This window comes from Carassius carassius, chromosome 9, assembly GCF_963082965.1.
Source record: "Carassius carassius chromosome 9, fCarCar2.1, whole genome shotgun sequence".
Lineage (NCBI taxonomy): Eukaryota > Metazoa > Chordata > Actinopteri > Cypriniformes > Cyprinidae > Carassius > Carassius carassius.
The window spans coordinates 11,855,711-11,880,977 of NC_081763.1; the positions used below are offsets into that span (position 1 = coordinate 11,855,711).

The 25,267-nt window shown below is 35.6% G+C and overlaps 1 protein-coding gene across 2 annotated transcripts in view; it reads right to left on the reverse strand.

Annotated features, from left to right (window-relative positions):
- The window catches only part of LOC132148954 (serine/threonine-protein kinase WNK4-like), a 63,879-nt gene that overhangs the window by 21,404 nt on the left and 17,208 nt on the right, over positions 1-25,267 (reverse strand). For both annotated transcript variants that reach the window (XM_059557772.1, XM_059557773.1), the window contains exons 2-4: positions 4,430-4,602; positions 3,725-3,945; positions 2,954-3,111 (exon numbers count right to left, since the gene is read on the reverse strand). In XM_059557772.1, coding sequence (XP_059413755.1) covers positions 2,954-3,111; positions 3,725-3,945; positions 4,430-4,602 — 552 coding nt within the window. The remainder of the gene's footprint in view (positions 1-2,953; positions 3,112-3,724; positions 3,946-4,429; positions 4,603-25,267) is intronic.

The window sequence follows — 25,267 nt, forward strand, 5'->3', positions numbered from 1 at the left end:
TTTTTAACCGTACAAAATGACGTTCAGCAGTTAGAAAGAGTGACAGGTTAAGAACTACATGAGAGTCTGTGTTGCCATGGCAATACTAGAATACCAAGAAAAACCTGTGGCATAACAACACAAGAATTTTAAGTGCTTCATAAAGTTGCGCTCGAGGGCCCTTCCGCCGGGTCCTATCTGAAAAACAAACACACTAAGATTGAGGATTGTGTTTGTTAGAGAACATGTTATGCACTTAAGACTCTGAATATTGAAGCTGAACCTCAATCCTCCACAAAATGCATGTGTTTTTTGTGGTACTTGCACATCGCCCCAAAAAACGTACACAAATAGAAACACATACTAGTCTTGGGAAACCTGTTGTTTCCAGTGCTCAGTGTCTGCATCTAAATGTGTTCTGTGTTTTGCATGCCTCGTCTCTCTGGGATGCCTGGGACGAGTGCTTTGGAAAGCTGCTGTTTGTCTTTCTAACTTCCTTTCCTCCAGGAACAATTGAACATTCCTTGATAAGCTTGTTACATGCTTATGCAGATCATAAAACCCGTTCACAGTCTAAGAACACACAACTATCTACAAACAGCAGCATCTTTCTTGCTCTCATAAACAGGGTCAAAAACCTCCACCACAGGTCATGACTACCGCATCACAAACCCCACGCTCTCAGCGGCACAGAGGATTATTTTCATTAACACAGGGAAGTGCGAAGGCCCGTCAGGATCAAATATGAATATGCCTTTGAGAAACATTCTCTAATTAGCTGATGTTCAGACACATGGTTGGACCTCCTTTGGGCTCCACTTTGCCCCACTGAGCTCCTCTGTTTCCCTCCCATACTTGCCACGGGTTGCTGCATTGTTTTTGTTCCCACTGTTAGATCATGCATAGCTGATCCACTGTAAGTAACGTGAAAATGAATAGTCGTAGTCAGTGATTTATCATTGGCTCGAGTTGGTGATGTGAATGGACATGCAATGCAGATGTATAAGATACACATGCAAAATATAAAAATACAAGATATACATGCACAGGGGAAAAAAATCACTGTCTAAATCAGAATTTTTGTCCTGTACCTAGTGAATTAATATATAAACCTTTAAAAATTGCTTTTTCACCATATTACCATTTTTACTGTATTTTTCTTGAATGAAATGCAGCTTCTTTAAGAAACATTTAAATGCACACTTCTGAAAGATAAATGTAAACATACACAAATATGCTAAATATAAATTTTGTGGGATTGCCCTCACAGAAACGGATATGTACACCACTACAGGATTTGCATCAGAAGCAAACCCGTGATGTTAAAAAATGGTGACATTTTGAAAAGCGCTACTGTCTCGCTCTGTCTGTCCTTATCGCTCAGTGTTCTGAAAAATTGAAATGTGCTCTCTGACCGACCATGTAATTTCTGTATGCCAATTTCAAAGCCACAAAGTCCCTCAGTAACAGCAGGATGAAAGGTGATGTCTGTTTGTCATGTCAGGTACACAAATGACTGCAAGCCTCTAATTCACACTTTCTCTCCTCTTTCCTTATCTTCTGAATCTGATATGGCCTAACCTTGACATAACACTAATCAGTGATTGTAATGTCATGAACACAGGACCATGATGCAGGACATGACAATATAATGTCCTTAAATGTGTGAAAAAATAAAGAGATGCCAAAACAGGCTAATGCTAGTAATGCCTAAGAAAGAATAAGAACAACCCAAATAATACCTGAAATAACATTTACATTGAGTTTTAGCTTTGGATACTCTGTAGTTTATGAAGGACAACTATATTTTAAGATGGCATCCATATTTAAAGGTGTGTTTATGTTTTGCTAGCAAACTACAGTTTTTTAATTCAATGTCAGTCTGACCTTACAAAAATTTGACAGGCATGATTTCAGTGGAAATAGTGCTTACAAAACATTGTCTCAGTCTGATTGAAACTGAACTTTAAAAATAAAGTATAAAGTAAATGTAAACATACTTATTAATTTACTCTGCAACTGAATTTGTTATAAATTGAGAAGCCTGCTATTGCACTGGTCATGTGACCTCAATACGGCAGTTATAATGAGAGACCACCCTTAACTAGAATAAAATAGCTTACTCTCTAAAATAGATTTTATGCTTTTCTTTAGCTATTTATACTTTAAATGGATAAAAATACCAAGTTCACCTTTAAAGGAAAAGATACTGAGATAGGTAAAGTGTATTTTCTGCATGCGTTGGCCATTAAATACATCATAGATGGGACTAATTTCAGGTTTCAGGAAGAGAAAGAGAAAATCAGGCAGTTTTCCCATCATAAGGATGAATCTCCTCTAGGGCTTCTGTATTCAACAATGCTACTACTGTCTTCTAGAGCTGTTTAACTGTGCAGTTTTTGCTTTGTATATTATTCACATAAACATTGGCTGATTGGCTGGACTCTTAACAAGTCGCCCCTAAGGAAAAAAGTTATCCCTTATGGAAGAGATTATAACCCTGCAACTCAATGCACACCCAAGATTGCGGTTAGCATGCATTGCACATAAGTACAATGAAATGACACATTTGCAACACTGTAATCAGAAATCAACTTAGGGTTAAACAGGGGGTTGATTAGAGATCTGGGCGAGAGACAAGATCGCCATCTTCTAAACAGAATTACAGCTCAAGAGAGACTTGCTAATTGTCGCCTTGTTGCAGAGAAATGTCAACAAGAGCCTCATAAAGGCCTCACATAACCATTAGAAGACTTGTAAAAGCTTAAAGCTGCTTTGAGGAGAGATGGCTAATGAAGTGGGTGGAAGTGAGCTGGAAGAGCAGAGATTCGTTGTGCGGTTTGACTAAATGGCCAGCAACAATTAAAAACTTTTTTTTTAGCTTGAACCTTTTAAAACAAATAAAATAGTACGTGCAGCCTGGGGCCATGACGTTTTTCTCAAGCTTGTAATACTGGTTTGAGGATTGACTTACACTGGTGACTTTGCGGTAGATCTGTGCAGCGTTTTGGCACTCGGAATAAGGGTACTCTGATGTGGTCATCTCCAGGATGCACATGCCAAAGGCATAAACATCCACAGCTTCATCATATTTCTCCTCGTACATCTCTGGTGCCATGAACTCTGGGGTCCCTGTGTGGATGCAAAGATCAATGCCAAAAAACAAGCATTAGGTAGCTATTTAGAAGGCACTTTTTTCCAAAGCAACCTACAGTATACATATTAAAAGGACAATCCTCATGGAGTAACTCCTCATGGAGTCTCCCCTCTGTTGGCCCACCAATTGACCGAATGTTAAAAGTGCACTCTAAACATGAACAGTACATTTAAGATCCAAGTTTAACTTGAGCTTAAGCTATTGGTTGTGCTTTCCTGATGTCCAATGCAGGTCACACATTATTTGATTATTCATGTCATTGATCTCTCCTAATCTGAGCTTGAGCAGATCAGATTTTAAACCGTGTCGAGCCAGTACTGAGCTAATGAGGTAATGTGATATATGTACCACTGTATACAGACGAGGTGAGAAATCTGTGTCAATCACTTGTTGGACCATAAATACAGACAGAGTTTGGACAGAGTACACAAACAAGGTAAGCCCATAGTAGAGGTAGCTCAGGGCACTGTTTACAGTAACTGTTGTGAAGGTCAAAGAAAGTTCTGCTGGAGTGTTTGAAGAGAAATTGTTGACATTGTAACATCTAAATAAGTAGCACACTTAAATGTTGTGGGATTTGTAACTCACCAATGACACTCTTGGCAAATGAGGCACTCTTGAGAGTAGCTAGGCCCAAATCACCAATCTTAACAGATCCAGTGGGGCCAGTGATGAAGATGTTGTCACATTTAAGGTCTCGGTGGATTATGGGAGGTGTTCGGGTGTGCAGGAAGTGAAGGCCCTTCAGGATCTGATGACTCCAACGCTGGAGAAGCTTCAGCTTCATCTCTTTGAACCTTTTCAGGTACCTACAGGGAAAAAGGTCGGCATTGCAGTTATATTAGAAATAGTTTTTCCTAAATTCTAAGGCAGCATCATGTCTATTCTTCAGGAAGAAGGGAATTCCACAATGCATTATTAGGGTGTTGCACTGTTAGCTCTACAAGCTCTACATAAATCAATTGTGAGTTCAGTCTCCCATTCAGAACAATATTCTGGTGGAAAATGTAGGCAGTTGGCGGTTTAAAAGTTCACTAAATTGGGAAAAGAGCAGTGGACTTTCATTTAATTCTTCTATTTTATGGTGCTCCTGCTATGCAACCTTCAACACCATTCTGTGCAACATTATGTCACAACGTGTGGAGCCACTGTTAATGAACAGTGACATTAGACATTAGAGGAATATACATTTAAACTATGGTGGTGGCATAGTTGTGATCAGTTTGGGTTGTTATCCATCAGAGGTTGTGAGTGAGTGTGAGGCAAAAAAAACTATGCTTGGACTGAACGTACGTCTTCAGTGTCCCTGACGTCATGAGTTCCGTCACTAGGATGATGCACTTGTGTCCTTTCATAGTGGACTTCCAGGAGTCGTAGAAACGGACAATGTTTGGATGCTGTAGGCACTTCAGCATCTCCACCTCTTCACTGAACCGCTGCCGTTCCACTTTCGTCAGCCTTTTGGTCTGTTGAAGAGACACATACTTCGAGTAAATTTATGGGTTAGTTGATTCATGTTTATACATGATGGGACATTGAGACTGGGGAGCTCAGTACACTTTGTACACGAAATTACTAGTTTAAATGTATATTCCTCTACTGTCTAATGTCACTGTTCATTAACAGTGGCTCCACACGTTGTGACATGAATTAGACGAAATTACTGACAACATGGGCACTATTTTCTCTAATACATTAGAAGCTGTTGCCCCCATCAAATTGAAAAAGGTTAGAGAAAAACGTACTGTGCCATGGTATAACAGTAATACTCACTCTCTCAAGAAAGTAACTCGTAGTCTTGAACGCAAATGGAGAAAAACTAACTTGGAAGTTTTTAAAATTGCATGGAAAAACAGTATGTCCAGCTATAGACAGGCTCTAAAAACTGCTAGGGCAGAGCATATCCACAAACTCATTGAAAATAACCAAAACAATCCAAGGTTTTTATTTAGCACAGTGGCTAAATTAACAAATTACCAGACGCCACCTGATTCAAATATTCCACCAACGTTAAATAGTAATGACTTTATGAATTTCTTCACTGATAAAATAGATAACATTAGAAATACAATAGCGAATGTAGATTCTACAGCGTCTAACACTTCAGTTTCATCCATCGCACCCAAAGATAAACTGCAGTGCTTTACAAATATAGGACAGGAAGAGCTAAATAAACTTATCACTGTATCTAAACCAACAACATGTTTATTAGATCCTGTACCCACTAAATTACTAAAAGAGCTGTTACCTGTAGCCGAAGAACCGCTTCTCAATATCATTAACTCGTCGTTATCTTTAGGTCACGTCCCAAAACCATTCAAGCTGGCGGTTATTAAGCCTCTTATTAAGAAACCAAAACTAGATCCTAGTGTACTGGTAAATTATAGGCCTATTTCAAATCTTCCATTTATGTCTAAAATATTAGAAAAAGTTGTGTCTGCTCAATTGAGCACCTTCCTGCATAAAAATGATCTGTATGAAGAATTTCAGTCAGGTTTCAGGCCCCACCATAGCACAGAAACTGCACTTGTTAAAATTACACATGACCTGCTTTATGCGTCAGATCAAGGCTGCATCTCATTTCTAGTCTTACTTGATCTTAGTGCTGCGTTCGACACCATAGATCATGACATACTCCTAGATCGATTACAAAACTATACAGGTATTCAAGGGCAGGCTCTAAGATGGTTTAGATCCTACCTGTCCGATCGCTACCATTTTGTTTACTTAAATGGGGTGTCATCTCATTTATCATCAGTAAAATATGGAGTGCCACAAGGATCCGTCCTAGGTCCCCTTCTATTTTCAATATACATGTTGCCCCTTGGTAATATTATTAGAAAATACGAAATTAGCTTCCACTGTTATGCTGATGATACTCAGCTATATATCTCAACGAGACCAGATGAAACTTCCCAATTATCTAAGCTAACAGAGTGTGTTAAAAATGTAAAAGATTGGATGACAAATAATTTTCTCCAATTAAATTCGGATAAGACAGAGATATTAATTATTGGACCAAAAAACACCACACAGAATCTTGTAGATTACAATCTGCAGCTAGACGGATGTACTGTTACTTCCTCTACAGTCAGAAATCTGGGTGTTATATTGGACAGCAATTTGTCTTTTGAAAATCATATTTCCAATGTTACAAAAACTGCATTCTTCCATCTTAGAAACATTGCCAAGCTACGAAACATGTTATCTGTTTCTGATGCAGAAAAGCTAGTTCATGCTTTCATGACCTCTAGACTGGACTATTGTAATGCACTTCTAGGTGGTTGTCCTGCTTCGTCAATAAACAAGCTACAGGTAGTCCAAAATGCAGCAGCTAGAGTCCTTACCAGGTCAAGAAAATATGATCATATTACCCCAATTTTACAGTCTCTGCACTGGCTACCTATTAAGTTCCGTATCAGTTACAAATTATCATTACTTACCTATAAGGCCCTAAATGGTTTAGCTCCTGCGTACCTAACTAGCCTTCTACCACGCTACAACCCATCACGCACCCTAAGGTCACAAAACGCTGGACTTTTGGTAGTTCCTAGGATAGCAAAGTCCACTAAAGGAGGTAGAGTTTTCTCACATTTGGCTCCCAAACTCTGGAATAGCCTTCCTGATAATGTTCGGGGTTCAGACACACTCTCTCTGTTTAAATCTAGATTAAAAACGCATCTCTTTCGCCAAGCATTCGAATAATGTATCTCTTAAATTGTGAGTGTAGTTGTATCTGCATTTTTATTCTTTAGCTTGGGTTAAACTAATTTTACTTCAGTTTCAGCAGCTATGCTAATGATGTCTCTATTTTGTTTCTATGTTTTGCCACGGGATGTAACTAGGATTTACACAAGCTCCAGTCTGGATCCAGAACACCTGAGAAGAGATGATGCTGACCCTCAGAGGACCCCAGATGACGCTAACCTTGAATCAACAAACAGAACTAACAAATATTGCTACATGTGTGACTGCATCATATAATTACTATTAATTAATAATATTGATAGTTCATCATCTAGCTGACTGCGTCTTGTATTATGATTTTTATTTTTCTAAAATCCTGTCAAACGTGCACAAACTACTAGCTACTACTAAATATTGTAGAAACATAATTTTCTGTAAAGTTGCTTTGTAACGATTTGTATTGTAAAAAGCGCTATACAAATAAACTTGAATTGAATTGAATACACTTGTAGGACAGGTCTATGGCAACTGAAGTTTAAAATGACTTCAATGGCTGGGGATTCAAAATAACACTTGGTAACCAACTTTAATTTCTCGACTTTAACAACAACTGTTGTTACAATATTTAGTATTTTTTGCAATTTAGTCAATTTTCTTTGACATTTAACTAGTTTAATGCGATCTACCCATGTAGGTCATGTTTCTGTGTCAGTCAGGCTAGCACTGGAAGAACATTCATATTAACTAATAAAGTTTTGTGGTTACGTTAAGAGTTGGGGGTTTGAAGAATGTTTTTATAGACCAATAATATCTTTCTCATTTCAGACAGAGGTTAGGGTTAAAGTAAAGTGGAAGGTGTTCAAGCTAAAAATAAAATAACATGAAGCAATTTGGGAGGTCAAAATTTGACATGAAATTATCCATATAATGTTTTTTTTTTATCTAAACTTGATGGGTCACTTGGGACAGAAGTTTCAGAATGGCACTGCATATTAAGTATAAACTGAGAATAAACACACCAGAGTTCTCTGACAAATCAAAACACAACTTACTAAATTACTGTTAGCAGCTATTCTCTGTTTTTAAAGTGCATAAAATCCATAAGCTGGCACACAGTCTATGCGAAAAGAATCTGTGCTACGCACATGGAAAAACTGACAGCGCTGTCTTCTTTCATAATTTTCTGCAAGAGAAGGAGGTAGTTGGCAGAAGTTGTTGGTCAAAACACATATGACACCCCAGAGTTTGTTTGCATTTCCACATCTGTCTCCCCAGACAGCTTAACCTGTCCCACGCATGACATTATGTCAAAGGCACAACTAGATGGTGCCAAGAATATGGGGGCCCCTTTCAGTCTCGGGCCCCTGAGACAGGTGACAGGTCAACCGGACCGATGACTGCCTCATGCTCATGTTTGTTAGTCTGTAACAAGCAAAAACACACTCAAATTGGGTGTTTTCATTTTTAAAACCGGTTTGTCCAGAATGAGTTCTAGTGTGAATTATGTTTATTGCTTTAGGTAGACAAGCCAACAGTTAGTGCAAAAATTTGAAATGCTTGGTGAAAAGGCTAATTTCAAGTGCTTAGGCTAATGGATAACATCTTTCTGATATAAATGAAACATCCAGAATGTGGGGCAAAGACAGTTGGTTATGTAACCCAGGCAGATGAGGACAATCATGACAGGTTTGGATGAAGTAGGTGGGAGTGAGGGGTGAAGAGTGCATGAGTGTGTTGAGAGTGCATTAATAAGAGTAATGTGGTAATATTGTACTGCAAAGACTGTAGAAAAGAAGATTCAGTGTCCTGTATGTTAGACAGAGCTGCTGAGGAATGCTGTTACATCTGTGACAACGCTATTTCAGGACGTACCCCGCTACAGTCCTGGAAAAACAGCTGTGTGAAATTTGCTCTCTCCTTCCCTCAGTTGCTTTCCCTACCCACAATTCCCCCCTTGGCTGTGGGTGCCAGTGCAATTTAGCACTAAACTAACCACTAATGGAAACACACTCAGAATGACTGCTTTGAATTTTATTTTTAATTGGCTTTCATTCAAAAAATAAAAATAAAGCTAACATCTTTTCAGTACAGTACTTTTGTACAGTACAGACCTTTGTATAATAATTTGTAGCCCAGTTTCCAAAATTAATGAACTAATGAATAAAACATTACATACCAAGCTACTGTTTGCAAGACTGCCATCAAAATTGGACTCAAATTTCAAGTCAAGTGCTTGTGAATCTGAATTAGATTTAACAGGGAAATCTGTGACCAATTCTAACTGTCTGATTAATCTACTAAGGAAAAAAATGATGCTCATGAAATCTATTCATCAGTTCTTTGTACTTTAGCAGGGTCTTTCCATCCAAGCTAAGAGTCTGTCTCACCGGGGTCATTTTTTCATAAAAGCAAAAATTGTCCTTGATACTTGGAATAATCTTATTTGCACATTTATCAGTCTTAAGTGTAGGAAACTCAGCACCAAAAGTCAACGCACCTGTTAAACACACTCATTATGCTACACAAAGCCCATGCAAACAAGAAAAGGTATTAAAATACACTATGAAGTGGTGTTTCCCTACATCAGCATGTCCAAAAATGCATAAACAGACAATATGTTAAACTGACTTGGAAATGCAGAATGTGTAATTGTAGTTTATGATGGCGGTTGTGACATCAAAGCATACATATAATGTTTTCCAGACGTGAGAAACAGCACACACATGCAATGTGCATATACAGCACAGATCATAAACTGGGAAGAATGGAGGATGTGATGTAGTATTGTTTGAGCATGTGTGTGGGTTAGAAAGTCCTTCTCTTTATCAGGAACAAGCGGTGTCAGCTCTAAGATACGCTTTTCTCAATACACTCTCAATGGATGCTGTGCTCTTTCACTGACTTCCCTCAAATGTGCCTGTGAAGAGAAATAGCATGCAAAAGAAAAGATAGCAACTGCCAAAAGGAAAGCTTTATCATATACTCTGTTGATTAGAAATTAAGAATAGAAATTTAAAATTGTTGTAAATGCTTCAGTGTTTAACCCAGTAATCTCAGATAATGATATGTGGAAGAATTTGAATATAACAGAATTTGATTCTGATTGTTTTGACCAGCGGCATTTACTATACTGATATTCAAAAGCTTCAAGGGCAAAACAGGCACACAAACATTTCTAAGATCTGCTTTGATTTTCAGCGAAATTATTCAAAAATAATCCTTGAATATTTGGGCCAGCAACAGGAAAGAAGATGTGCAAAGTGCAATGTTTTCACACAATTTGAACACTTGTTTTATTGGTATAGGAAGCACTAAGAAGATAATGTCATTCAATCTTGCACAGTGGACTCATATTTTTGTCATTTGAATATATATTAAATGCCTTAAACATAAATGCTAATTATTTCATAGCCACACTCTAGTTAACCTGGAGAAATTTCCTGTCTGGTACATGTATACCAAGCAACAGTTACCAAGTCTGTGTAAGTCCTCATATTACATGGGTCATCATACTCCACATCTGCTCTTTGGCCAGTGTATTCTTAGCCTACATTGGAGAGCATTGAATATTTGGCCATGTGTGTCACTCTTACTTAATTAGTGTTAGGGTGTTCATAGACCCTTCACTTTCCTCTGTGGATTTTAATATGACTGAAGGCCAGGATATGAAGATAACATCTATAAAGATGAACTAAATAATGTTTAATGCCACCAGACATTCATTACATAGCAGAATAAAGATAAACCGCTGTCTAGGAGATGATGTTTTTCTGCATACAAGCCACAAAAAAGACTGTCATCACTTACTCATTCTCATGTCATCCCAAATCTCTATATCTTTCTTTTTCCTTTTAGATGCTAATGTTACAGTAGGTGACAACATCACAAATTCATCTGAGGTTGAAATGGACTACAGCAAACTTCTCAGCTTCCTCTCTGGTATCTGAGATGATGAGACTGATCTCAGTGTAGGAGTGAAAGCCAAGTACTTCCAAAGATACCCGTGGTAATACATATATTTCCAGGCTCTGATCCACATGGTTGGACTCAGGAGGTTCAAGAGGGCTGGTAAGCTGCCAGATGGGTCACCTGAGATCTCAGTAGAATCCAGAGGTCCAAAAGAAGAATTGCATGCAGCCTAAACAAGCTGTAAAGCAGGGTCAGAATGACATGGGGCTGAGTACATGATGACAATTATTATACGACTGAACTATTCCATTAAACCTTCTGTCAGGCAGGATGAAGTTTGGCATGCTCAAGGAAGCCAGTGGAACAATGGAAGATTTCTCCATCACGTAAGAGACGAGTCAATCGAGAATTAGCAGACCTAATGCCTCACTGGAAGCTACCTCTCTATCTCCCTCCGCATTATGAAAGTCCAAGATTTATGGATCACCAAGACACCATGAACAGCCTCTTGCTGTAATACAAAACAGACTGTACGGTTAAAATTGAAAAGGTGGAAATGAGGTGTGGAAATATCTGCTCATTTCCCACAATGCTGGTGTGTTTGTCTGAACCAGACAAACCAGAACCAGATCCCGAGAAGCTCACAGATTGCACATTATTAAACTGAGGAATGGGTCTGATGCATGTATCTGACATTTACTGCTCAGAAAAAAAACATGTTTGAGCACTTCCAAAATATAATTACTGAGGCAGGACTGCACAATGCATGACAAGGTATAAAAAATAAAATAAAAAAACAATACAAAAATTACTTATTTAACTTTTAATACCAGTTTAATGAGTAAATAAGTAAATTCATTAATTAACATTTAACCAATATAAGCAAAAAAAAAAAATATATATATATATATATATATATATATATATACACATATATACATATATAAAGTATATAAAACATATATATATATATATATATATATATATATACTGTATGTATTTCAAACATAATCTTGTGACAATGATGAACTTATATTTATAGTGCTTACAAACATTACTCAAATTATGTGAAGAATTAGGATCATTTGATTAATATACCTGATAACGTACTACGGTTCATGTACTGTTTGTATTCCCTTGGCTTTCATAGGAGCTAATAACACATTCTTTATGATATATTTTTCTCCAAAAGTTTGTGCTTCAAAATGATAGTAAGTTTATTGTGCTCGAGGCGTTGGTGTGACTCATTCCTCTATACTAGTCGAGTATGTCCGTCCTGCCTGAGGGAAGGGAGGCTGTCTGCTGGTTGTGTGGAATGTCTCATTAAAGCAGCATCTCGCTCATAAAGCTCTCAGATCTATAACAGGGACTGGGGATCCTGCACATCCAGATCTTCCTTATTATAGGATTTCACTGGAGCCTCTGGCAGCACTTGGACTAGATTACCACATACACCTGAATAACAGCTAAAGTCAGAGCCAGCAACAAAAAAACATCCATCAATAGAATGGTAGTTCATTTTTATTATAGAAGCATGGAGTAAATCAGCAAACCATGAGATGCTGCACTCTGAGAAGATGGACATAAAGTGTTTGATCATACTTAGCGTAAATCAAAGGGTTTTTCTTTGGCAGCTGCAGGCTGTTAAATGACTGGCAGAACCATAAGGGTTTATTGTTTTCCAACAGTAAAATGAAAAAAAAAGCATATATTTCAGGAAGCATCTATTTACTACAGTACTGAGGGAAAGTTTTAAGTTTAGTTCTTTTTATTCCGGCCCAAGACCAGCAACCTGGAGCCAGTGAATATGAATATAAGCTGGAAATCATTTTGACAGACATATAAAATGACTATGTGCATCTAATTAGTTAAATGCATCTAAAATACAGTGCTCTCCAAAAGAAAAATCTGTTTTATTTTGTGTTGGCTTTAAACCAAAAAGAGACAATATTAACTATGAAAACATATTTTATTGAATAAAAAAAAAATTATTCAGAATACAGAAAACTGCGGACACCCGTACATGGCATGCAGGAAAAAAATAGTAAGCTAAATCATGCGCATTATTTACTATTTAGTTCCCTCGATTTATAAATTGTGTGCAAGATTTAATATTTAGTTCCCTTGAATTAGTAAATTGTGCACACAATTTAGCAAATCGAGGAAATGAATTAGTAAATCGTGTGCATGATTTAAAAAAAAAAAGGTTTTATTGCATGTCATGTGGAGGGCTCCGTAGAAAATCCTGGGGGAAAAAATTAATAAATAAAATCTGGTTTGCAACAGCAAATCAGCTCAGTCTCATTTTTTCCAACAAGGAAAACTATTTATATTAAACTAATTATATTATACTGTAAAGTAAAACTGACTTAATACTCTTCCAAAAACTAACATATATGTTAAGTCTATATCACAGAACTAATGAGGCATCTTTGTCTTGCTGTATATTATAATAAAAACAGAATATCATTAGTTACTTCAATGAACTTATGGCAAGAAATGCAGATTTATGTGGATATTTACCAAATGCTTACTTTGAAACAAGGGTGTTTCCAAACTTTTGGAATGCACTGTTGATGACACCATAATAATACACTGATTCAAATGTAAAAAAATCTAATTAGTGCTCAAATTATTGCACGCCATGTGGACAACAAATTTCTAAGCAACCACTGAATAATATAATATAACCATTATGACATAAATCTTTTTTTTTTTTACATACATTTACACACTTCCAAAGATTTAAAAGTACCTCTATCTCATCCCTAAGTGTCATATAATAGAGTTTGAACAAGCGTCACCACATGCATGGCCCACAGTGGCAATACCAGTTAATGATATAAATCTGTAACAAACTGACAGGATGACAAATTACTCGCATTCATTTCTAAATCATTTTCCATCACACTATCAATCCACAGAGAATGAACCATGACTCATAGTTCTAATATACGCAGGGCATGTGCAATAAATCTTACAAAGCAATTACACACTGGCAGTGTATGCTGCTGATGATCCGGGTAAAACACTATATGGAAACAGACGACTAACCTGATGGAGTGCTTCCATCCCTTATAATGCTGCTCTATGTTCTGTAAGAGCAAGATAACAATTAAACACTCCTTTCCTACACAGCATAATGAATTACTCAAATAAATATGAAATGCTAGAGAACAAAGCCACATATTATTCCCTAGACACTTACAGTATCTTTCTTAAGAGATATATTGTGTTGCTTTTTATGTTTTTTTCCAGAAGCCTACTTATTCTGTTATAATTTGCACCAAAAACAGTCATAGTTGTGTAAATAATTTTCCATTTCCCTCTCTCTGACTACACTGAACACTATTTTTTTTTTGACTGGAAATGACAGCACTAAGTGTCAGTGCCGATGTTATGAGACTTAATGAGATTCAGATTTAAATCCAATGCCAACATACAGTTTATCTTTACATGAGGGATCATAAAGGTCAGGTTTATCTCAGTTTGAACTGTCACTAATGTAATCCATATAAATCAAAACACTTTTACTACAGAGCACTGACGCACTCAGCAGCCGAAATTTACCTCTTATAACTTATTGTGCTCAAGTCATGTCATGGAAGGATCATAATTACAAGATGAATTTTCTGAGTTGGACTTTCTGTGCCAAATAAAGAACTATGGAGGAAACATAATGATATTGATCATAAGTTATTAAGTAATTGTGAATGTTGACAGTATAACTTGTTTGATGTAGAATATTAACTCTTTTAGCTGGTTTATGAAACTACAAGCTTGTATAACTTAAAGCGCTTAAAGGGAAAAAGAAATTGGCCACTGCATACATTTTTTTTTGAAACACGCATCAAATCTTAATTATTGAGCTCATAAATGCAAACTTCCGTTGAGCACTTGAACACAGCATGAGATTATTTCGAAATCAACTGGAAGCTCATTTTGCAATTAACATTTCATGTGGGATAAAAAAAACTAATAAAATTAAATCTCTTAATTCAAGACTAATTGCATTGCAAACCTCTGTTTGGGATTCATATGTTTGTCATATTGTAATGATATCTCCCAAATGAACATGCTTTAGTACACTGCTCTTGACCTTGAGTTAATAAGAACGAATGAATCGTGACTCATCATGCTGGAAATGAAAAGTCAGATCAATCACATTGCGGGGTATAATATTCTACACAGTGTGCACTGGTTGCATAATACACATTTAGAGTAGTACTGTGCTGTAGTAGGTTGTGTATTGCATGCATATACACATTTAGATAATGTGCACAGAAATGCACCATAGAAATAGTATGCTAGTATTTTGTCCCTAAAGGTATACTGTAGTTCACCCAAAAAATGAACTCGAAAAAACATATTCCATCGTGTTGATGGAAACAGTGGACACATTATTCTTCTTCTCCACACATGAAAGAAAGAGAAACACTACATGTTTGGAATGACGTGAGGGTGAGTGAAATTTCTCTTTAAGAGTGCTAAACCACAAAATTAAAGCTCTGGTAACAGTAATATGCCAAAGCAACCCATAAACTGTGTCATTCTACATGTTTGTTTAGCCATTGACTAAACAATATATCAGAGTTCGGCTCAGATTTAACTTACATTATGAATCTAGTGGGATCATGTCTTCTAATTTGGGTAACAGATCTGAATGTGAACTCTCAGCCTCCATCGAAGACAGCTGCTGTTGTTTAATTATACAGAAACAAAACAGTGAGCAGCCCTACAAAAGGCCGAATGAATGTGTGAACCGTACAGAGGACTGCAGGGTGTGTGTGTGTTTGCATGTGTGGGGGCGTGTGTAAACTGTATGCATGTGTCTAAGGACAAGTTTGCGCAGCTGAATTATTACATGCTGTAATTGTATTGCATCCTGAATGACGTAAACCTTCTAATCTAATATTTTAAAACTACTTATCATCTGATCTAATCCAAGCTGACTGAAACGCATTTCTAAAAAACTTGATTTCCATATAATTGTGACTTGAAATTACTTTGTAAAATTAAAAAAATGTTGGCAATTAAATTTGAGTCTGTGAATCAAATTATTACAAATTGTGTACATTTTGAGTACATCACATATTTTCTAGTAACTGTTCTAGTAACATTTATGGACATTAGTATCATATTTTTTTATTCTGTTTTGGCAATACTACTAGGGAGGCACAAAAATATGCAAAAATAACCATTTAACTCATTAATTTAGCACAATTATTTAAGAAAAAAAGTGTTTTTAAAAAACACTATTATATGCACTCCTCCAACTACATACAATATGAACAACTATACAAGTATTGGATAACTAATCTCATATCATATGTTCAATCAAATTATTTTATTAATAACCATATTTAAAATATTGCTGGTATATTGAAAAGGCCACACAATGTTTGAGGATCCAGATATATGACAGCTTTTTCTTCTGACTCATCTGAATTTACAAAACCCCTTGTACTTAAATACTCATGCTACTGTAAACGAGTGACCAGTGGATGACTACAACAGATCTGATGTAATCTCAAAAGACACACAGAGGTCAAAAGTGTTTAAGTCACTACATAGAAATGCACAGTGTCTCAGAGTCTATGTATAAAAGTTGCACATAAAAAGTCTCAAAAATTCCTCATTCCTTTAACGGCCATGCACGAATGTATTTTTGTCAATGGTGAGGAAGGGAGTGTTGATTTATAAAATGGTTATGCAACGATGACAATGGTATGCATAGCCTACTTAGCTTATGTTATCTCATTTACACAGACTAACATATCTGTAGCATGACTAAAACCAGCTGAGAACTACTGCTGGGCACCTGCACCAAACACAGCTTCGAAACAATTTAACGGAGAAATTAAAATGGAGATGTATTGTTTTGAGAGTTTGCCATTCTAAGCATCAGTCACTGTAACTAAGACTGTTTACATATGTAGTTCAAGTCTCTTGGTTTGCTTAGCAATCACACTGTCATTTGCAACACAACATGTGCATAAAAAAATGCATAAGGAAGATATACTTGCAACCTGACCAGACAGCTTTTTTTTAATGTCTTTTTCGTAAACTTACCAGAGCCAGGTATTACTCTGTTGCACACAAATAATGATCTGCTTCAAGGAATCCCATTTGCACTTTCCATAAAGCAAAGATACTAAAGCAACACATCATAACATCTTCCAGAAGAAAATAATTTTTTTATGCTGGACATGGGTGAAAAATATAAGACCACAGGTTCTGTAGTAGTACAGATAGTCAGGATCCAACGCTGGCCAACACTGAGATACCGTCAATAGCAAATCTACTGTATGGAAATCCTACATTCACCGTTTGTAGGGCTGGGGGTTTTTTATTTATTTTTTTAGATTTTATAGATTAATTTGAATTTCATGTTTTGCCACAATTTTATTTTTTATAAATCGATTTTGAATAGAAATATTACCAAACATTAGAATTAGACACTTTTGACAATATTTAAATGATAACAGTAAAAAGAAAATGATTAACCGCCCACGAGTGACCCGCTTTGTGAAGAACCATAAGTAGAATGCGCTTTTGTGTTGACAAAAATGCGAAGCGGGCTGTGGAATAGGAAAAAATGCAGGAAGATGGGGGTTGAACTTCTTTTAACTTGAGCGCCGCATTTTTAGAAAGCCATTTCATGCATGAGATGCTGCAAGAGACGCGACCGCAACAGTCAAACCCGTCCAGATTTAAGAAGAAAAACAGCGGAAAAGCAGCTTAATCTAATAAAAAAACCTTTAAAGAACTACTTCTGTATTCCCTGCATCGTGGTGGCAGGCTGAAAGCTGCTGTTCATTGTTTTTACAGAACATTTATAGTTAATAATAGTCTACTGGTGTTAAACCTTCAGTCATTTTGAATTACCTTGGCTTTTGAGAATTTTTTTTTAAGCATTTTCTTTGTATTATTTATGTATTATTGTATTTTTTAAGACAAGTTTGTACAAGATGTAGTTGTAGTTCATGCATCTTTTCTACAAAGATATTTAACAAGTGATTTGTTTAACATGTGTGGTGCACTTGGAATATATATTTTTTTAACTAGACAAAAAAGTGTTGACAAAAAAAAAAAGTTACTTGAATCACATTGTAGTTACATTTTCAAGTTGACTAGTTATAAATCGTAAAAATGTAGAAATGGTCAAACTTTCTTAAAAAAAAAAAAATTCGCCCAGTCCTGTCGCTAATCCCATTGGCTCCTCACTGACACGTAATATCTGGAAAATGTCCACGTCGGAGGACACTTTGAATTATCACACCATTTCAGAGAGGAAGACGTACGGAAGTTTTAAGCGGCCATGCATTATAATTTTTTTCCTCCTTGTTTTCTCGTTATAATGACTTAATTTTCTCGTTATCTCGACATAATGAAAGTTGTTTTCTTGTTATAATGACTTAATTTTCTCGTTATCTCGACATAATGAAAGTTGTTTTCTTGTTATAATGACTTAATTTTCTCGTTATCTCGACATAACGAAAGTTGTTTTCTCGTTATAACGACTTAATTTTTTTTTTGTTATCTTGACATCACAAAAGTTGTTTTCTCGTTATTCCGACTTAATTTTCTTGTTATCTCGACGTAACAAAAGTTGTTTTCTTGTTATAACGACTCAGTTTTCTCGTTATCTCGACATAACGAAAGTTGTTTTCTCGTTATAACGACTTAATTTTTTTAGTTATCTTGACATCACAAAAGTTGTTTTCTCGTTATTCCGACTTAATTTTCTTGTTATCTCGACGTAACAAAAGTTGTTTTCTTGTTATAACGACTCAATTTTCTCGTTATCTCGACATAACGAAAGTTGTTTTCTTGTTATAACGACTTATTTTTTTTAGTTACCTTGACATCACAAAAGTTGTTTTCTCGTTATTCCGACTTAATTTTCTTGTTATCTCGACGTAACAAAAGTTGTTTTCTTGTTATAACGACTAAATTTTCTTGTTATCTCGACATAACGAAAGTTGTTTTCTCGTTATAACGACTTAATTTTCTTGTTATCTCGACGTAACAAAAGTTGTTTTCTTGTTATAACGACTCAATTTTCTTGTTATCTCGACATAACGAAAGTTGTTTTCTCGTTATAACGACTTAATTTTCTTGTTATCTCGACATAACAAAAGTTGTTTTCTTGTTATAACGACTCAATTTTCTCGTTATCTCGACATAACGAAAGTTGTTTTCTCGTTATAACGACTTAATTTTTTTAGTTATCTTGACATCACAAAAGTTGTTTTCTCGTTATTCCGACTTAATTTTCTTGTTATCTCGACGTAACAAAAGTTGTTTTCTTGTTATAACGACTCAATTTTCTTGTTATCTCGACATAACGAAAGTTGTTTTCTCGTTATAACGACTTAATTTTCTTGTTATCTCGACGTAACAAAAGTTTTTTTCTTGTTATAACGACTAAATTTTCTTGTTATCTCGACATAACGAAAGTTGTTTTCTCGTTATAACGATTTAATTTTCTTGTTATCTCGACGTAACAAAAGTTGTTTTCTTGTTATAACGACTCAATTTTCTCGTTATCTCGACATAACGAAAGTTGTTTTCTCGTTATAACGACTTAATTTTTTTAGTTATCTTGACATCACAAAAGTTGTTTTCTCGTTATACCGACTTAATTTTCTTGTTATCTCGACGTAACAAAAGTTGTTTTCTTGTTATAACGACTCAATTTTCTCGTTATCTCAACATAACGAAAGTTGTTTTCTCGTTATAACGACTTAATTTTCTCTAAGAAGTTACAAAACTGCACCAGCAGGTGGCACTATAGACCTGAATATAACTGATGGGGTGTTGTACACTATCCACTTTACTGTACGCGGACCTTCCTTGTGATCGCTATAATTTGTGCAGTATTGTAGTACTGCCCATAATTTCACAGCTCTCTTTTAAAAACACCAGTGTTTAAAGGAACAGTTCACCCTTAAATGCAAATGCTGTCATCGTTTACTCATTCTCCACTTGTACTAAACCTGTGTGTCTTCCTTCTATTAAACACAAAAGAAGATCATTTGAAAAATGTTGGTAACCAAAAAGTTGACAGTCAACAGAGAAAGAAACTTATACAGGGTTGGAACAACTTGAGTAAGTAAATGAGGACATAATTTTAATTTTTGAGTAAACTATCACTTTAATCATTAAATGAGACACCTGAAGACAGAAGAAGAGTATTTCCCTGTGTTGGTGTCTGGTTTGCACAGTCTTGCTGATATTAAGCAACAAGGGCAGGGCAGAGTCATAGTGTGTTTAAAGTACAAACAGGTGAAAAGGTCTCATGTAACCACCAGGAAAAAGACTTTAAAGCCATGTATGCATGTACAACAGATACAGTTTGAAGATACTGTGTGTTCACATATTAACCAATGTCAAGATACAGAAAACACTTTTAGATCTACATTACCATTCAAAAGTTTGGAATAATTAAGGTTTCTTAATGTTTTTGAAAATATTTTGGTCACCAAGACTGCATTTGATCATAATACAGTAAAAGCTGTAATATTGTGAAATATTACTACAATCTAAAAGAGCTGTTTTCTGTTTTAAAATATATGGCAAAGCTGAATTTTCAGAAGCCATTACTCCAGTCTTCAGTGTCACACGATCCTTCAGAAATCATCCTGATGATTCGGGGCACAATTATTATCAGATATTACTGGCGCTCATTTATTAATAATGGTTCTTATGATTATCCATGTAGAAAAACCTTTTGGTGCTTAGAAATTCCAATAAACAGTGTTTATTTGAAACTGATTTCTTTGGAAACATTATACGCACCGCTTTCATTTTCATTGAGATCAAATAAATGCAGCCTTGGTAAACATAAGAGACTTCTTACATGAACATAAAAAAAAAACTTTTGACATTACAATTTCTAAGTGTAATTAGTTGTAATGTTGCAGTCTGAAGGTCAAAAGCAATATAATCTCCAAGATGCCCATAATTATGAATATGAAGTATCTGATGCCAATGAAAGATGATATTAAGATAAAGTTAATATCGACTCCAAAGCCAGTCACACAGAATGTCGGCATGAGCGCTGTTAATGTCGTCTGCTGTCACTCTCATGTCTGGTGGTGATAGCACCTCAATACCTGGCTGCTCATACTTTCATGTGAAATACATGAATGCAATCACAAGCTTTGTGCCTCAGTGGGTGACCACCACCATCACCGTCAAAGGAAGTTGTAAATAAGAGGAATGTTGCACCACTGAAACAACTATACAGACAGTCAGATATTTTTTTGGACTTATTATCTATATTGTTTGAATAAGAACATTTGTCCATAGTTGATATAATTTGCCCAACCACTTTTGCTTGAAGGGAAGCCTATCATCACTAGGCCTGGAATGGCCAGTCATTCAGCTGAAAGGTCAGGTTGCAATATTGAATCCAAAACATGACTAAATCAACGGAAAGCTTATCATGTCAGAGCATGCATGGAAAAAGATGACATGTCATGCAATCAGCCCCTTTATCAAGCAAGATTCTCAGGGGAAGTGATGCACTTCCTGATATTGAGCATTAGGAATAAACTTCAGGTATGGAAGGTTTGTGGAAAATGGAAGATTTTAGTCTTTGGGTCATCTGCTTTATATATGCAAGTGTACTTATAATATATCGATTTTTACTTATAAGTTTCATATATAATACTTTATAATATATAATATGCCGGAATTGGACCAAATATGCTGATGGTACATCTGGTTTGCAGAGGCGTACAAAAAGTTTGTGCAATAAAATGTAATACTATTATAGTATGTTATATTTATTGTAACTTTTAAGAATACACTAGACAAAAAAATGATATAGAAACAATTTTCATTTAGAAATAGCTATTACATTTAACAAATGATTACAAAGAAACAGCAAGTAAGACTGAATTTAAAAGACTGAATTAGTATTTTCTTGTAAAACATAGCCTACTCCGATAATCTTTTTTCATTATTTATAATTATTTATTATTTATTTATTTTTACAGTGTATAGCAATAGCAAGCTAACAGACATAACATTCATAAAACCGAGGGACCTCAAAACCTCAGTCTCATTGTGAGAAGTCACATAGAAATCAAAAAGAGAAAAGCAGGATATAATCTCACTGTTGCCTGGGAAAAAAAACTGATATGCTGAACAACTGATGCCACAATAGAGCTTCAGGCCACCGCCTTTGTGTGAGAAGTCCCTGGAATGACGAAAAAAGGAAGAGTGTAATGTGTGGCGAAGCAAGGCACGCCTCGGCCACCTAATGATGTGTTGAATGACAAACTTTCTTTTTACCAGCTGTTGTTGCCCTTTATCCTTTTATGAATGCTTTTCATGTCTGGCTTCATTGGAATAAGTGGGATAAAGGGTGTGAAATGAGAAGGATCAGCTGAAATCCACCTGCTGTGTTGAATTACAATGGGTTGTAATCAAGCCATCAGAATTGTGACTTTTGTGCGCTGCTATGTATAATCACACAGTTATTAAGGAAAAGTATTGACTTTAAAAATATGTTTAAAAATTAGTTAGAAAATTAGTTACATTGAAAACTAGGCACTGAAGTAGGGTGTGAAAAAGTTTTTCTTGGGAAACTCAAGAAACATTCGGACTGGTTATTAAATGCTTGCAAGCTTGTAACTACTTATGCAGGCTGCAGCTCAGAAAACTGATGAATGCTTGAGAGGGAATAACTTTTTCTGAGTTAATCCACCTTTAAAAGACACAGACCTGCAGCTTCTTTTGTAATGCAATTGCAAATATATATTATGTACTTAGCTATAAATAAGATCTATTGGTGCTGTGCTATTGAAAAATAGACAGTTACTTAAAAAAAAAACTAAATACAAAAATTATTTGGACATGAATGGACAACAAGAACAAATACAAGAATATATATGTTTACACTATTGGTAAAAAGTTTGGAATAATTATAACTATGATTTTTTTTTTTATGTTTTGGAAGAAGTCTCTTCTTATGTTCACCAATGCTGCATTTATTGATAAAAAAAGTAGCGGCTGCTGAAAATTCAGCTTTGTCGACACAGGAACAAATTACATTTTATAATATATTCAAATAGAAAACAGTTATTTTAATCTGTACTGATACTATTTCATAATATTACTGTTTTACTGTATTTTTTTTTTATTAAATAAATGCAGCCACCATGGTTAGCATAAGAGAATCAGAAGATAAAAAAAAGTTTTAATTTTATAAAACTCGGCTTTTAGTTGTGCAAAGTTTTTATGAATTCATTCAATCAAACCAACTACACAACTGGCTGAGCTTAAGCTAGCTATGAAAACACCATCTGTTACACACTTTTACATACTCCCACCCTCCCCACCCCCAATCCCCCCCTACCAAGTTCTGGGCCTAATAGATTCTTTCCATCCGGCTTGTCAATTACATTCTATCTCTATCCAGCCCGACCACCTGACAGACATGCAATCACCTCCATCTCCACCCATGTGCCCCCCTCTAGAGGAAGCAGAATATCAGACCCCACAGCTGAGCCACGTGGACCTATGAATTAGACAACATGACCACAGCATGCTCTGCTTCTAATCAGCGAGCAGCAGCGACGAGGCGACATAGGCATGAATGTAAACAATCAGGTTAATAAGTTTATACATTTAAAAGACAAGTTAAAAATGTATATTTACTTTATCAGACCATGGTTTAGAAGTAAACAAATCATATTAATTATATTAATATTTTAAGCACACTTAAGATGTACATAATTTTATAAATATAATATCTATAATCTACATTTTCAATAGTGAGCACATACACACTCCTGGTCAAAAGGAATAATTGCAAAACAATTCAGATTTTTTATTATTTTTGAAGAAAAACTATTATGCTCACCAAGACTACATTTATTTGATCAAAAATACAGTCTTCTATTTTAATATATTTTCAAATGTAATTTATTCATATGATGGCAAAAAAAATTCTAAGCTGCCATTTCTTCATTCTTCAGCGTTACACGATACTTTAGAAATCAGTATATATATATATATTTATTTATTTATTTATATGAATAAATATTATTTTAAATACACATATTATATGCATAAACAGAGAACTTTTACCCAAAATCAGAAAATAAAAGAAACCTTTTCAACCCAATTTTAATGTATTAATAAAGCACTTTTCATAATAATTATAAAAAAAAAAATTGTGCAAGTAAAAGCCTACAGCTCTCTAGACAAAATTATTCAACATATATACAACACTAGTCATGGGGTTTTAAACACACATTTAAGGCCATTCCTACACATGCGCTGAATGAGCAGAGGTGTCAAGCTCTGGATTAAGATACTCTTATCCTTGATCTCCCCTCATGAAAGAGAGATCGCTAGCAGTCAATCCCATTACCTGCATTAAGTCTCAAAGCAAAGCTCGTCTCATTTTTACAGAGTGTGGAGCCATCCTCAGTGGTCACAAGCCACTGTCACCATGGCAGCTCTCCTCCACCACACGACCATTTAGCAAGGTAATTAAGCACTGCATTCTGGGTAAAATAAATGTTCTACTCTTTCAAAAAGATTAGCTCATAGAACGCACCACAGGCAGTAAATGGCACAATCGAAGGTGTGATGAGCAGGCGGAAAAATGAACTGTGGGATAAAGGGTTGCTGAGGAATGGCTTTCTCAGATAAAACTGTGAGGGGAAAACAAGCTCTCTGTGAATGACCCGGGGCTGGCCATCTGGGAAAGTCACACAAACACTTTCCTGCCCATTTAAAAGATTAACAAGCATCCTTTTCTAACGAGACAGACAACATGTCCTGCAAGTACAACAAAAGAGTCCAAGTGCTATTGACAGCACTGTCATCAGCTCAATCAATCCCTCCACTAAAGCTACACTTACTGTGGTTAACCCAAAAATTCTGTCATCATTTATACGTAGCTGTTCCAAGCATTGACGGTAGCCACTGACCTCCATAGTATGAACCAGCAACTGTTTGGTTACCAATATATTTCAAAACATCTTCCTTTGTGTTCAACAGAAGAAAGAAACTGATACAGGTTTGGATGAACTTGAGGGTGAGTAAAACTATTGAACATAGAACTATCCCTTGTTTTTTTTTTTTGTTTTTTTTTTTACTCAAATCCAATATTTTGCTACATTTGCCTGAATGCATCAAGTAAAATGAATAAAAAAAATAGCCAAAGAAGCTTTCATCAGTAATTTGCAGATCACCGTGTTGACAGCAGTTTTGTACAAGAAACGTGCCACTGGCAATGAATGATGATGATTGTAATGTGCATCTGCAGAGTGATGAGTGAAGTTAAAGAAATACATGCTGAGCTCTTTGTATAGTACTGTTTTTCAACTGGTTTTCTTACAGAGCATACATTTTGTGACGACCCAACACTATTTATCAAACAAAATAGTTGATCATAAACAATAATCAAAAATGCTTTGAAAATCTTAACTTTACACATTGTACACAGAGATCATTTTAATTAGAATGAGACGAAATATATAAATAACATACAGTTGTGGTCAAAAT